Source organism: Rosa chinensis, chromosome 3 (assembly GCF_002994745.2).
Source record: "Rosa chinensis cultivar Old Blush chromosome 3, RchiOBHm-V2, whole genome shotgun sequence".
NCBI lineage: Eukaryota > Viridiplantae > Streptophyta > Magnoliopsida > Rosales > Rosaceae > Rosa > Rosa chinensis.
The window spans coordinates 10,348,665-10,363,155 of NC_037090.1; the positions used below are offsets into that span (position 1 = coordinate 10,348,665).

Here is a 14,491-nt window from a genome sequence, read left to right on the forward strand (position 1 = left end):
TAGTCTTGCTTGCCCGCCATGCCATCACAATTCACAGACCTCTCATTTTCACCAAACCGCCCCCTTGTGCGCTCCGATAGCCGCCACGTCATTAACTCCCGTCACCACCGTTCTGTTACAAATCGCTACCAAAAATACAAACATCATTGTGCTGACGTAAGGAAGACATAACTCCATTGGATAAATCTCAATAATTATTGGTGGGCAATAACGTCATTTCCGGTATAGTCCAGCTCCAGCGCACCCCTGACTCTGAGAATTCGTTAGATTGGTTACTCTTTGAGTCTGAGAGAATAATGCAAAATTTGTAGTCCCTCCTCATTCTGTTGTTCTCCGATCAATTAACGAAGGCGAGATCAGTCAAATCTAGGGTTGCTGGAACCCCGTGGGAAATGGACGGTGGGTCTTCTTCTTCTTCTTCTTCATCTTCCGGCGGAAACTTCAAGCTCTACGAGAAGTTGGAGTTGCAGGAGTTTCCGGACAAGTTCGTCGTCAAATCAGTCGAAGCTCCCGATCAAGGCTTCGTGATCGCCCGCCGCGACGGGACTATCGAACCGCTTGACGGTAAGAAACCTTTCGTTTCGTCGTTTTTTCAACAGCTTATAAACGTTGCGTTTGGTTCTGATCGGAATCGGAATCGGAATCGGAACCGGAATCGGTTTTTCTTGTTTTTGATTGTGAAGGTGATTCTTCTTCTGCAAGTCCGTCCAAAACGTCGACGATATATGGAGTCGTCGGAACGATCAGATTGCTTGCAGGTAATAGCTTCCCTTGGCTTGCTTTGATGAGGCTTTATAAGCGTGCATAGTAACAATGAGCTTTAGAAAATGTGATCCTGTATATTGAAGTTGTTGTTAGAAACTTGCATCAAGAAATTTTTATGGGCAATGATGTTTCTTTGCTTCGAATAAAATAGAATGATGTTATTTTTCCCTAATTTTTGTGTTTGGTAGCGGTAAAAACTGTTTTTTTGCCACAATAATGTGGCTTTGCTTCCAATAAAAAAACAAATTAGCATGGCTTTTGCTGTTTTTTTTATGTGTTTGGTGCAGGAAATTACTTGCTTGTAATAACTTCTCGGATAGAAGTTGGGAACTATCTTGGCTTCCCTGTTTACCGGGTGACTTCTATGAAGTTTCTTTCCTGCAATGAGGTGTTGAAGCTCTCAACTGCTCAAGAAGTAAGGTTTTGTTTCTTTACTTCATATAAAAAGCAAATGCGAGTGTTTCTTGGAGTTTTATTAGAGGCCACATCTCGTTCTGCAGAAAAAAGATGAAGCTTACTTCATGGCTTTGTTGAAAACAGTCCAATCAACTCCAGGGCTGTACTTTTCATATGAAACAGATTTAACATTAAAGTAAGTTCTTATACCTAGCAGTCAGTCACTATTTCAAGTAGATCACCACCACTGCCATACGTATCCAGTGATTTTTCTTGACTATTTCATCCAGACGTGTATCATGTCAACTTTTGCTTGTCCTTTATCATATCAGTTTATGCTAATCATATGTGTTTGATTATTTCTACCAGCTTTCAGAGAAGACGCAAGTTGATTGAAGGTTGGATGGCCAAACCATTATGGAAGCAGGTTGGTGGAAACTCGGAATTATGAGTTTACCGTGAATTGATTGTTCCCTGAAAGACTATTGAAAGTAATCCATGTCAAGTATCATAATATGTGACTAGTACGATTGGTCAGAATTTTTTAACTTAAGTTTCCTTTATGCATTTTCAGGCTGACCCTCGATTTGTTTGGAACAAAAATCTTTTAGATGAGCTTATCGAGTTCAAGGTAAGATTTTCCTACTGCCATTAAGGTATGATTAGTTAAAAATCTTGGGAGTCTTTTCTCTTCTGCCAAAGCTAAAGCATCTTTACTTATATCTTTAAACAAAGCATTTTCCAAAAGTTGTTAGTTCCTGAAACTCACAATTCTTTTTCTAATGCACATTAACTTTCTTGTGGCAGCTGGACGGGTTTATTATTCCTCTTCTACAAGGAAATATCCTCAAGTCACTGATTTCCTTTTCTATTACTTAAATTATCTACCCTTCACACACACACACACACACACAGATTTGCCCCCCATGTGGTTAAGTAATATATTCAGTTGGGGGATGGTATACTGTGTACCTTAATCTAGGTTTAAGCTTCCAGACTACACAGTTGAAGTTAAAAGACTTGCCTGTCGCACTTACAATATTCTCAAGGAGGTGTACCCGTCGTCTAGGTATATTTTTATACGGATGATTATTCCTTTTAGTCATTGACGTGTCTATGTCATTGAGTTTTGATATCTAACCATGACATTATCATATGGCCACATAGGGACAAGAATGTGGAGAAGAGGAGCTAACCTTGAAGGAGATGTAGCTAACTTTATTGAAACCGAGCAATTGGCGGAGTTTGAAGGTTTCAAGTCCTCATTACTTCAGGTAATTCCCATATTTAGGTTCGGAAAATAATTGTTGTTCGAGGTCATTTTACTCGACAGTTCCATAACTAAGCATGGTTTGGTTAGTTACTATTCTCTTCCTTTGCCAAAATAAGGCACCAAGTATACCTTGGGATGATTATGCACAGTGAAATAGTGTTGGGTGAAGATGAAACTTTCTGGGAAAGTATAAAGAAAAACTCCATAACAGTGTTTCATATGTCTTTCAGATTCGGGGTTCAATTCCACTTCTTTGGGAGCAAATTGTTGACTTGAGCTATAAACCACAACTTAAAATTATTGATCATGAGCAGACGGTTATTTTTTGTCCAAAATAGCCTTTTCTTCTCACTTCATGGTGCTTTTTTTTTTTTTTTGATTGAGATTTTCTAACATGGCTACAGTCAAATGTAGTGGAGCGACATTTTCATGATCTTTTCCAAAGATATGGAGAGACAATAGCAGTAGACTTGACTGATAAAGTAAGGTTTATTCTCTTTTACTTTTTACTTCAAAATAATTTTTTATTTATTTTTAATATTTTTTTCCAGATGGATGTATGTCTCATACTATATTGTTTTAATTGTTATGCGATGTTTATACTGTCTCATATATTTGAAATTTTATAACTTTTCCATTTATTTATTTGTAGCATGGTGATGAAGGTGAACTAAGCAAGGCATTTGCTAATGAGACGCAAAATCTGCCAAACGTGAGGTGACCATTTTGCACTTTTATGTATGTAATTATATTGAGATCCCCAATTTCACCTAGTTTACTATGTAGTCAATTCTAGGCTTCTAGTCTTTTTTTTATTATTCTTACTAGATAAACCCTTAATTGCCTTCCTTTCTGTCATTTATAATATTATGACAACATCAACTGTGGTTTTTTGCCCTAAATTATTTATGGATTGGCTATGGAAATATATCAAGGACTGACATCCTATTTTTTCTTTAATTTTGATGGCAGATACGTTCCATTTGACTTCCATCATATATGTGGCAACTCAAATTTTGAAAACTTAAAGGTCTTATACGAGCAACTATCAGAGCTACTTGAAAACCAAGGGTAATTAAAGTAGATAAATTCTTATGCTTTATATCAGATTCATTTAAGTATGCCATAATCCAGGTATGCTGGCTATCTGTAATACTGTTTTTTAATCACTACTGTTCCAGCTGAGCAGATACTTTCTCGTTGATGCGGAAGGAAACATACTGGAGGACCAGAAAGGAATTGTCAGATCTAACTGCATCGACTGTCTCGATAGAACAAATGTTACCCAGGTTTCTAAGAGTATTATCTAGTCTAATTGCTTCATAGCATGCCATACCATGAGTAAAATGAGCTTTAATATAAATTGATTACTGCTGCCTTCAAATGTAATTTGCAGAGTTACTTGGCTCAGAAGTGTCTGGATGCCCAGTTGCAGAGGATGGGAGTGCTTGATTCAACTGAGTCCATTTCTGTGTTTGATGAAGAGTATCAAAAATTCCGAACATGTATGGATTTGTATTATGTATTTATCCTTCCATAATGAGTCACTAGTTGTCTATTATTCTAACTCTGTTGTTTAGTGTGGGCTGAGCATGGTGATGAGATAAGCCTTGAGTATGCTGGGACTTACGCCTTGAAAGGGGACCTAGTTAGGTAACCCCTATCTAAAACTATGATTTTCAAGAATCATTGTCAATATGCAAATCTTTTTGTGATATGTTCTTCACATCATCACAGGTATGGAAAACAGACATTTGGAGGAATGATTAGAGATGGGATGAGTGCTCTTTCAAGATATTATTTGAATAACTTTCAGGATGGTATTCGGCAGGTAAGCAGCTAGCTGCCTCTCTCTCTTTCTCAGTTATATAATTAGTCCGCAATAATTGCTCATTGCTAGTTTACCATACATGGCTATTGATTAGATAAGTTTCAAATGTGTTCAGGATGCTGCTGATCTTATCAGTGGCCACTATACTGTTAGGAGGGATGGTTCAGTACGCCAGATGGAATCCTTTTCTGTAAGTACTCTAATGAGGAGTTTCTAAGAAATATAAGTGCCCTAAAGTATATTATATCTGTGTCATTTTTCAGTTCCTGGCAGTTGTACAACAAAACAAATCTCTTGGGTTCATCAGATTAATGGAAGTAAAAATAATAGCTCACTGACCTCATCACTTTTGGAACACAGTTATTAAACATCTATTTTAGGTTCTGATAGTTGGGAATTAGGCCAAGGGTCCTGCTGTATCTATTGAAATCAAATTAGTTAGAAACCTGAGGTCTTAGCAACATGGGGTTTATCAGTAGGTCCTCTACAATAGTCATGTATTAACTAGGAAGGAAAAGGTAAAATTTGATTCTGGCCAAGTTTCATGCTCATTTTGTCTGGTTTCCAATTAATTGTTCTTAGATGGCACCGAATGCTAGTGACCTGTGTCGTTTTTTAGATTTGGAACCGATGGTTGAGTTTTTACTGGATAAATGGTATATTGCAGTATCTACCGGTGGCATCAGCTTTGCTAATCGGAGGTTTGACGCTGACATCTTTCACACTTCAGCAAGGTATTACCATTTCCTGTCTTGAAACTTAACTCATTGGATCTTTTTTCTTGGCATGAGTTGCACTTGATGTTCACTATCCAACTCAGAGTCCTTAAAACCCTATCTGTATTGCAGCGGGGCGAAACGCCCACCAATTTATGAGTTCTGTACTTTGGGCTGGAATGACTGCCGGATTAGCAGCAGTGGTGAAAGCTAATGGAAGACAGTTCTGTTCTAGACCTCGCTTGTGCAGACTTGTGTAACTATTTTGAGATAGAGCTACTAGTTGTTTAAATTGTAGTTCTCGAAAACTGTACATTGCCATTGTTGTTTTAGGCTTCTTACTTTGAGATAGAGCTACTAGTTGTTTGCGAGGAAGTGCCATCTGAATTTAGAGATTTCATTACGTGAACTTGGGTTGACGATTGACCCAAAAAGAAGGTGTATAATGAAAACTAGAAACTCACTTTGAAGTACCTAAGCATAACCTCATTTGAAAAGCTTCTCCAATGTTTCATATTCAACTGTTTGATCATTATTGGAGCTCTTTTTGGGGCCATATGATCTCTAAAAAGAGAGATTTTAATTTTGAATCTTCTTTGGCTTTTCTTTTTCTGAATGAGGAGATCGGAAAGAAAATAGAAACTTCATTTTTTAATTTTATTCCTCTCTGTTTGAGTTCTTTTATTTTCTACAAAATCTTAAAATGTGAGTGCGCTAGTAATGGTTCTTTTTGACAGCCCATCATGAGCAAGTCATTGTATTGTGTGCTGAATTGCCATTTTTAACTCAAAAATTGTTTGAACATAATATTAGAGAGAGAGATATCACAGAACCAAATATTTTTCCTCTTTTGATAACTATAAATCCTTCCAATGGGGGATTGGGGGAGGGGGGATATGCTAAAGCAACATTTTCAAAGTAACTCTCAATTCAGTAAGAGTCTAAAGTAAAATTAGTTTGATACTTAAATGCCTCAATCCTCAATTCCTCATACATGTTTCTATATACTCGAAATGAACAAGAACTTGTTCACTTCAGTTTTTGATTCGTAAATATAACTACCAAATGAAAAACCTATCTCAACAAGAAACCAGGCTTACTAGACACCAAACTAAATCTGAGCTATATTCGACCCTTGACAACCTATATTGTCAAGAGTCGAATATAGGTCGAGAAAAAAAAATAGTAAAACAGAAATAAAATAAAAAAATTTAAGGGCTCAAAATAAGAAAATTTCTAAGATAAAGGACCCAAGAGTAAAAAAAAAAATTAAGAAAATAAAACCCCTATAAAAGTATAAAACGACGTGGTTGCTGGGGGGTTTTGGGATTTTGACAGTCAGACTCAATCTCAGTCTCAGTCAGTCGTGCCCTAATCTCCGCCTGTCTCACAGTGAAGAAGAAGAAGAAGCAGCTCCTCTTCACCAGCCTCGGTAAGAATTACTGTTAACTACTTCTTCTTCTTCTCCTCCTCAACGAGTTTCTTGAATGTAGAAACTGCTGCTTTTCTTTGATTTTTCCAACTATGGATGCGCATTTGATTTATCATGATTCTACATCTCATTTTCTTTGAATTTATAACTCATTTTCTTTGAATTTATGTTATAATTTTTTCTCTTCTGTTCAAGTTACGAACATTTTGTTCGATTATTTGCGGCGTCTAATCTCGCTGACAAACATGTCTGAAGCTCACAATTTCGCTTTGTAGTGAAAATAAAATGAAATTGGGAAATTGATAACCATCACAAGCACCTAGATTTCGAAGAAGAAAAATTGAACCAAATAAGAAATTAAGGATTTTTGGATGATGTTAATATGGGAGAATGTTTCTTTCTTCTCGGGGATGTTGCTCTCTCTTTGTTAGTTGTGGCCCCGTGATGAATTGATCTTATAAATTATACCACTTTGGAATAATGCATATGGGGAGTAAAGGAATTGGAATTTATGTAAGTCTCGATTGTTGATTCATTGCTATGATAATTTTAGGTTTGCATGGGTTGTGAATATAACCAGTCTGGCTAAACATTGTCCGGATTTGTAGACGGTTATAGAGTGATACATACGGTCTCTCTGTCTCGATCATGACTTGTTCCGTGGCTTTCCCTATTCCTGTTTTGCGTCCCCTGGTCTGCAATAAATTTTTGTACCTGAGCAACCCCTGCATTTCCTTGCCAAAGCTTGGCTACAGTTCACTGAATCAGAATCGATTTCGACGATTGTCTTCGATTGATGGCAACAACACTGGTAGTGGTTTGTCTGATGCTGACAGCTTCTCCTCTAGGCCTGAAGATTCAAGTGGAAATAGTGATAGTGGTCAAGGAGGCGCTGCGACATCCAATGAGACTTTGAAGAAACTGAGGAGATATGGGATTGCTGGATTGTTGTCATATGGGTTATTGAATACTGCCTACTATCTTACGACATTTCTCTTTGTGTGGTTCTATGTTGCACCAACACCTGGAAGGATGGGTTACCTTGCTGCTGCTCAGCGATTTCTTAAAATAATGGCCATGGTGTGGGCTGGTAGCCAGGTTACTAAGCTTATACGAGCTGGAGGAGCCCTTGCTCTTGCTCCTTTTGTGGACAGGGGATTGTCTTGGTTCACTATCAAGTTCCATTTTGAGTCTCAGGGAAAGGCTTTTGCGGCAATTGTTGGAGTTTGCTTTGGACTGGCCTTGGTTTTGTTTTTCGCTGTAACATTGCTTTGGGCTTAAAGCCATTTCTGGCCTGTTCTCAGAGGGTTGTATGGAAGTCATTATCTTATGATATTGGCATCTTTAGAATTCTTGTCTAACTGATCCATTCTTTTGTTGTTACTTCCTTCATCAGCTTCTTGTATTTTCACTTGCTGCATGCTGCAGTACAGCTAATAATTCAACTACCATTTAACATTCCAGCTTGTTAGTTCCTTTCCCGTTGTTACACACACCTACAATGTTATTTGCTGAAAGTTAGCAGATATTCTTGTAGTTTTGGTTTGGTATCTTGAATTTAGTATTGAGATTGTTCAGCTTGCAATTATTGATGAACATATCTGATACAAAAACGTATTTATGACATTAGTGCTAAACCTGTTTAAGACTGTTGTTTGGAAACGGTGCTTTCATTTGCATTGCTCTTGGCAATTTATCTGGAATAGGGCTCTAATTTTGTAGCCCAATTATCAACAAGTTTCACTCGTCATTTTTTAGTTTCTATCTTATGGATTTATAAGCTGTGATGATGGTAAAGCATTGACATTGGTACTTATGGATTAAAATTGCAGGACTAGCATAGCGTTGTTGCGAGAACATGGCAAAGCATCATCCTGACCTGATTATGTGCCGGAAACAACCAGGAATAGCTATTGGAAGGTTGTGCGAAAAGTGTGATGGTAAGTGTGTGATCTGTGACTCCTATGTGCGTCCCTGCACGCTGGTTAGGGTCTGTGATGAGTGCAACTACGGATCCTTCCAGGGACGTTGTGTTATCTGTGGAGGTGTTGGAATTTCTGATGCTTATTACTGCAAAGAGTGTACTCAGCAGGAGAAAGATAGAGATGGGTGTCCAAAAATTGTGAATCTGGGAAGTGCCAAAACAGATTTATTCTATGAACGGAAGAAGTATGGTTTCAAGAAAAGGTGACCATTCGGAGGTGAAGTCTTGCTTAGCTTCGTGAGATCATTTTGTTGTGCTCAAACATTGTTGCTAGCTTATATTACCATCAGGTGGATTTGCTTAGGAAATCTTCTTATTGATGCTCCATTTGTCTTTACGCATATTTTACTGCTCCAGTGGTTGGCCCTTTTGGTTGCATTTTGTTTCCATGGCCAGTCTGTGACACATCTAGTTGAGGAATGTAAAATGTTGAATCAGTTCTTGATCACTGTTGTTACTCAGTGACATCTATCCATGAATTACTTAGGTTTGAAGTTTTGCAGTATTCAATTCCACACCATACGTGCGACTTTAGAGTCCATCGATAAACTTACCAATTTCTCTGTTACACAAGTTCCAAAATGTATATCTTTGTCCAGATGCACTCTAGTGATTTTGGCAAGCGACGAAAGTTCTTCCCTACAGCCGTCGGTGGTTTTATCATCTCCTACATGTTAGCAATGGCTGTAGGGAATGAAGTAAACGCTTCTTACGGATCCATCTTTATTTACAATCATTACAAACATAAAAGGCACAAGCACACAGAATTTCTTCATTTCTGGTTTCATGGCCCATATTTTAGAAATGCCTTCTTGCTTCATACCGAAATTGAGAGATGCTGCTGAATGCTGATGAGTTGATAAGCTCAACAGCTCACTGAAATCTTCTTCAACCTTTCTCTGATCTTAGCCATAGCCATTAACCCACTTGGTCGGGTCGTAGCAATTACAATTCAAGGCTCCTTCTTCTGAGGGTTAACACAACTGAACCCGATGACTTGGCTTCACGTTACCTCGACACTCTGCAGCCTTGAGACGTGTTGCCCCGTCAGCCAAAACCCACAACCCAAGCCCGAGCCATTGGCTTTGCTCTGATATCTGCAATTGTGGGTTTCCATGGATGGAGTTAAAATACCATAAACCCTTCTCTTCTCTCTCTCTCTGATATCTGATCCCTCCCCCTCTCAACTAGACGACAATAAACACCGAGCTCGAGTAAGTTCAGTGCATGAGTCGGTGACCTTTAAGAAAATTGCGTAGTTTTCGCTAGGGCTGGCCTAAGTCGGTTCTACAGTTTTAAAATCAAAACCCGGAACCGGAACCGAGAAGATATACTCGGTTCGGGTATGCTGATTTTTGTATCAAGAACCGAAATGGAACCGAACCGACCATTCTCGGGTCGGTTCCTCGGTTTTTCAGTTCTAGTCGGTTTTCCTGTTTTTCGGTTTCACACTCGGTTTTTCGGTTTTTAGCTCCAAGTTCGGTTCGGTTCCACTTTCGGTTCCTCGGTTTTTCCATACAGACAAACTGTTTTTCAGCCTTTTCTAGTCTCCAGCTTCTAGTTTTCCTGATTTCCATACATAAATTAAAATGATTCAATATTGCAAATACCATTCACTCATAAAACTCAATCTACAATCTACATATTCAACAATCAACATCAACATAACAAATTAGAAATTCAAAGTCTCCTACTGAAACAAACCTAAAATTGAAATAGTTCAACATCAACATCAACATCAACATTCAACATCAACAATCAACATCAACAATTAACAATCAACATCAAACTGAGCAATTCAAAGTCTCAAACTGAAACAAACCAACTAAAATTGAAATAGTTCATGAATGATTCAATATTTCTTCAAAGTGCATTACTGCAAACAATCAAACATTTCCAGCATGGCTTCCTCAGTTCCTCTTCATCAATGCAACAAGGCTTCCGGCCTTCCATATTCAATACCAAATCTGCATACAAAATAACAAATCTGCATTCATTAGTGTTCAATGAAAAGAGAGCTACACACATATTCTTGTAACATAACAAAGCGCATACAAACAAAACTAATGTAGCTCATAACTCAGAAGACCCTTTTAAAACTGATGTACAGCTAATATTTCCTAGCCTCAAAACAGATGCAAATATATTTTTTTCATTAACAGTTAACAAAGCACAAACAAAACTGAGCAAAACAGAGCAACCGAGCACTAGCAGTCTAGCAGTAGTAGCAGTCATATAGTAGCAGGAGGTTCTTATATAATCCAAGGAAATATGTTAGTGCGAAGCCAAAACTAAGCATCAACTGTGCAGTTAATGAAATTTATAGCAGAAATTAGAGAGATGGTAAATAAGATTACAAGCACAGAGAATAATAAGCTGCCAGTTCATCTCACAATTACAAGGATTTAAATTATGTAATACCTGAGTAGCTGAAGTAAACCTTCCTCTAAGATCAGTAGGTGTTATTTCTGCTATGTATACAGGTACCTATTATTAAACAAGATTATGATCATAACATAATTTGTTCTACACATCAATTACAAACCAAAGTTGTAAGCAGAATATATTGTGAAATTCTAATTACCACGTAGCAAATTATACCGACGCCAAATCGCACTGACAACCGTCCTAAATCCAGCCACCAAGCATTCTGCATAAAGCATTTAACTCTCTTCACTGACTGAACCCAGAAATGGGAGAAAACCAAAAGAAGCCAAAAAAAGACTGCATAAAGCATACAACTGTCACCACAATATGTATTCAGAAGTTTAAGTCCAATCAAAAGACTTATTTGTTGATTCAAATCTCGAAAAGAAGAGTACCATATCTCAAATACCTAATTATTCAACAAAAGCAGCGATTATAAATTATACGTTACCTTTGCTGTATGATCATCAGAGCAAGAAGCCAATAATGAGCCGGTCGGATTCCACTTAATAGCATTAACTTCACCCTGAAAAGATAAAACTTGAGAAAGTTAGGACAAAAATCATGCAGCATCATGGATATCCTGGTTAGATTTACCAACTCACAAGTTGCTTGTCTTTAAGCATATATAATTGGATATATATAAATATCACGAGATAAGCTAAGGATCTTTAAGCATATATAATTGGATATATATAAGTATCATGACTCATTAACAATTCGTTTTTATATACTGAACCCAGCTTTAGCAAAAAGCCATTGAACACATGATATGACCAAAGAAAAAAAACACAAAGGCCTAACCTTTAATAATTGCTTCACAGGGAAAACCCAGCTTTAGCATCGTCCAATCAAAAGCACCATAATGAAGGATATGTCCAATTCAAACAGAAACCCTTCTCAGAAATCATCAACCCAACAAAACCCAGATCTTTATATCCACAAAAGATTCAATAACAAGATTCCAGGACACCCCCAACACAAAAAGACTCCAACTTTAAAACCAGTAACTAAACAAGCTGAACAGAAAAATGGTGGAGCTGTCCCAGAAAGTCAACCTCAGCCTGCATCAAAGAGAAACAAGAACAAGTTTGAAACAAAATCGCACCAAGTAAGCAAAAACCATCAAAAATTGAAAGTTTGAAACAAACAAGAACAAAGTTTGAATTTTTATACCACAAATCTTTAGAGGCAGAGACTGCACCTGCACCTTCTTTCCGGACTCCAATAGTTGTCGGATCTCGGACTCCGATAGCTGCACCTGCGCCTGCACCTGCTTTCCGGGTCGGCCTCTGACTTCAAGAAGAGAGACTGAAACTTGAAGAGAGAAGAAGAAGAAGAAGATTAAGGAGAAGGAGAAGAGAGGGAGTGAAAGAAAAGCATGAGACTGGGCTCCAGACTTACATTGATGGTGGTCGAAGACTAGGGTCCAGATTGCATCATCAACCAAATCGCAAATCAAAGACGCAATGGTCTCGCTCGTCTGGGTGATCGTCCGATCTTTGAGTGCGATCGTCTTGCTCGTCTGGGTTTTGAATCTTTCGATCGTCTGGGTTAGAGAATGGAGTGAGGGCAGAGAGTGAGGCGGCGACTCAGTGAGCGTCTGAGGCTCTCTGGCTCAGTGGCTCTCTGCGATAGAGGATTAGAGGGTTAGAGACTTAGAGACAGATCAGATGTTAGGGTTTGATGACTTTGATCGAAGGGATAGGAATTAGACACATCAGATCTTGGCGCCGGATCAAATGAGAATGAGTCTATTTTACAGAAATAAGCTCGGTCCTAATATCCACTTATACACTGACATCTGTATTTCGGTTCCAAAGGGGTTTTACTAACAAGAACCGAAACCGAACCGATAACACTTCATTAGAAACCGAACCGAGAAAAATGCAAATACATATGCTCTAAAACCGAACCGAACCGAGTTTTTCGGTGCGGTTCGGTGCGGTTCCTTCGGTTTTACGGTTCGCCAGGCCAGCCCTAGTTTTCGCCACCGATTAATCACTTTTATCCTACTCCATCTCTCACAGAGTCCTAAAACCCCCCAATGGCGTCCATTTCCACACGTGTCTTTGAGGCGCACTCTCACTCTCTTCTTCCCACAGAAGCTCCTTGCTCTCGAAGTATCCCTTCACCATAAGAACCCAACAACCATTGCTTGCCGCCAAAGCTAAAAAAAAAAAGAATTAAAAAAAAATAGCCCAACCCCACAACCCAAGTTTTCCCCCACTATCTGAACCCCAAATTTCCCCTTTGTCTCTGTTTTGCGTTTGTGACGATTTTGTTCACTGTTTTTTTTTTTTCTATGACCTCATTCGAGGCATTCTTCGAGGGCTGGCTGGTTCGGCAAGAGCACTACTTGGACGAACTCCAATCGGCCCAGCAGCGAGCCCATGAAGCCCGCGACGTCGATCTGCGAGACCTGGTCTCTCGGGTGCTGATCCATTACCAGCAATACTATGAAGAGAAATCGAGAATTGCGCAGAGAGATGTGTTCCTGGTGTTTTCTCCGACTTGGTTCACTTCGCTGGAGCGGGCCCTGCTCTGGATCGCCGGGTTCAAGCCGGGTCTGGCATTCCGGCTGGTCTCGGACTCCGTACCCGACTTGTCCGCGGACCAGCGGGTCCGGATGACCCGGCTCATCGAGGAGACCCGGGTCGAGGAGCGCGCGCTGGATGATAAGCTGGCCAAGATTCACGAGAGCGTGGCTGCCCCACCGTTCGTCGACGTGGCGCGTCGCCACGCGCGGTGTTTGGACGGTGAGACTGCGGAGGAGGAGGAGGCGGCGACGCGGTCGCTGAAGTCGGCATTGGAGGGCGTGCTGGCGAATGCGAATTTGCTGAGGACGACTCTAGCTGCCAAGCTGGTGGAGATGCTGAGCGGCGCTCAGGCGGTTCGGTTTTTGGTCGCGGTGGCTCAGTTTCAGCTCAAGATTAGGAACTGGGGATTGCAGAGGGACGCCGCCGAGAAACAGCGGCGGTCCGGCGGAGGAGGACGGCGCTAGTTCAATTGTTTAGAAATTGAGTCACCGTTTTTTCTTTTTGTGTTTGAGGATTTTGATGAAGAGCTTATGTCATTAGCATAATTTCTCATTTGTATATAATTGTTAATTACAATACTAATATGTCTCGGCCATTTTTCTACAAATTTCAGCATTCCTAGCATGTTCGATTCACCGATCAAATTTTCCAGTTAGAAATGTAATTGGTGGTTAGAATCTCCAATCAAATTTCACAATTAGAAATGAATCGGTGGTTTGATTCACCAATCAAAGTTCACGGTTAAAATGTAATTGATGAGAGGCAGACATTAAACCAGCAATGTGTCTCCAATTTTTGAATAATGGAGATGTCCAACGGCTCCTTTTTCCCGGGAGAAGCAGACATTTAGGAATAGAAAGTTACAAAACTCGTTGCTTATGACGTTTGGCTACATTTCGAGTCGTTAAACTTGTTGCTTTATGACGTTTGGCTACATTTCGAGTCGTTAGCTTACCAAACCAAATGACTTTTGTTGCACTCAACTATAAAAAAAGGTAACGCTGTTTTTTTGTTCATTACGCCTCAACAGAGAATTTGCTTGTGTTTGAAGATAGGCATAGCTTGTGCATGACTGGAATTGGTTGGGGTCAGAGACTTTGGTCCATACAGATTACAGACAGAGCTGT

General features: G+C 39.4%; 4 protein-coding genes and 1 long non-coding RNA gene across 7 annotated transcripts; 4 read left to right on the top strand and 1 right to left on the bottom strand.

The window, feature by feature from the left end:
* Positions 1–113: 113 nt before the first annotated feature.
* Positions 114–5,492, top strand: LOC112193868 (phosphoinositide phosphatase SAC8). 2 transcript variants are annotated; one of them, XM_024334118.2, is made up of 20 exons: positions 120–564; positions 684–758; positions 1,053–1,180; positions 1,266–1,357; positions 1,531–1,588; positions 1,736–1,792; positions 1,969–2,002; positions 2,150–2,230; positions 2,329–2,435; positions 2,665–2,751; positions 2,839–2,916; positions 3,087–3,151; positions 3,407–3,505; positions 3,624–3,723; positions 3,831–3,939; positions 4,015–4,087; positions 4,172–4,265; positions 4,381–4,455; positions 4,933–4,999; positions 5,114–5,492. In XM_024334118.2, the coding sequence occupies exons 1-20, from the start codon at positions 393–395 to the stop codon at positions 5,239–5,241; spliced, it is 1,779 nt and encodes a 592-aa protein (XP_024189886.1). In that variant the 5' UTR covers positions 120–392; the 3' UTR covers positions 5,242–5,492. The 2 variants fall into 2 exon arrangements, with proteins under 2 accessions (XP_040372338.1, XP_024189886.1); XM_040516404.1 differs by lacking the exon at positions 2,665–2,751 and having other exon boundaries at positions 114–564.
* A 785-nt stretch (positions 5,493–6,277) lies between these two features.
* On the top strand, positions 6,278–8,891 carry LOC112193872 (PHD finger-like domain-containing protein 5A). Its single transcript, XM_024334124.2, has 2 exons — positions 6,278–6,413; positions 8,246–8,891. The coding sequence occupies exon 2, from the start codon at positions 8,272–8,274 to the stop codon at positions 8,602–8,604; it is 333 nt and encodes a 110-aa protein (XP_024189892.1). The 5' UTR covers positions 6,278–6,413; positions 8,246–8,271; the 3' UTR covers positions 8,605–8,891.
* Positions 6,290–7,871, top strand: LOC112193871. 2 transcript variants are annotated; one of them, XM_024334121.2, is made up of 2 exons: positions 6,290–6,413; positions 6,967–7,871. In XM_024334121.2, exon 2 carries the CDS (start codon positions 7,062–7,064, stop codon positions 7,692–7,694), a length of 633 nt encoding a protein of 210 aa, XP_024189889.1. In that variant the 5' UTR covers positions 6,290–6,413; positions 6,967–7,061; the 3' UTR covers positions 7,695–7,871. The 2 variants fall into 2 exon arrangements, with proteins under 2 accessions (XP_024189889.1, XP_024189891.1); XM_024334123.2 differs by having other exon boundaries at positions 6,307–6,413; positions 7,022–7,871.
* Positions 8,892–10,029: 1,138 nt separating the features above from the next.
* LOC112193873 lies at positions 10,030–12,485 on the bottom strand. Its single transcript, XR_002934059.2, has 7 exons — positions 12,229–12,485; positions 12,001–12,141; positions 11,629–11,888; positions 11,276–11,350; positions 10,982–11,047; positions 10,819–10,884; positions 10,030–10,364 (listed from the first exon to the last, which is right to left on the bottom strand). It is a non-coding gene; the product is annotated as an uncharacterized LOC112193873 (long non-coding RNA).
* Positions 12,486–12,985: 500 nt separating this feature from the next.
* On the top strand, positions 12,986–13,986 carry LOC112193870 (protein ZW2). Its single transcript, XM_024334120.2, has one exon. It carries the CDS (start codon positions 13,130–13,132, stop codon positions 13,826–13,828), a length of 699 nt encoding a protein of 232 aa, XP_024189888.1. The 5' UTR covers positions 12,986–13,129; the 3' UTR covers positions 13,829–13,986.
* Positions 13,987–14,491: the final 505 nt, after the last annotated feature.

Coding starts and splice junctions, on each gene's coding strand:
- LOC112193868 (XM_024334118.2), top strand. CDS start 393: ATGGACGGTGGGTCTTCTTCTTCTTCTTCTTCATCTTCCGGCGGAAAC. Junction 1,793..1,968: donor ATGAGCTTATCGAGTTCAAG/GTAAGATTTTCC, acceptor TTCTTGTGGCAG/CTGGACGGGTTTATTATTCC. Junction 2,436..2,664: donor TCAAGTCCTCATTACTTCAG/GTAATTCCCATA, acceptor TATGTCTTTCAG/ATTCGGGGTTCAATTCCACT.
- LOC112193871 (XM_024334121.2), top strand. CDS start 7,062: ATGACTTGTTCCGTGGCTTTCCCTATTCCTGTTTTGCGTCCCCTGGTC.
- LOC112193872 (XM_024334124.2), top strand. CDS start 8,272: ATGGCAAAGCATCATCCTGACCTGATTATGTGCCGGAAACAACCAGGA.
- LOC112193870 (XM_024334120.2), top strand. CDS start 13,130: ATGACCTCATTCGAGGCATTCTTCGAGGGCTGGCTGGTTCGGCAAGAG.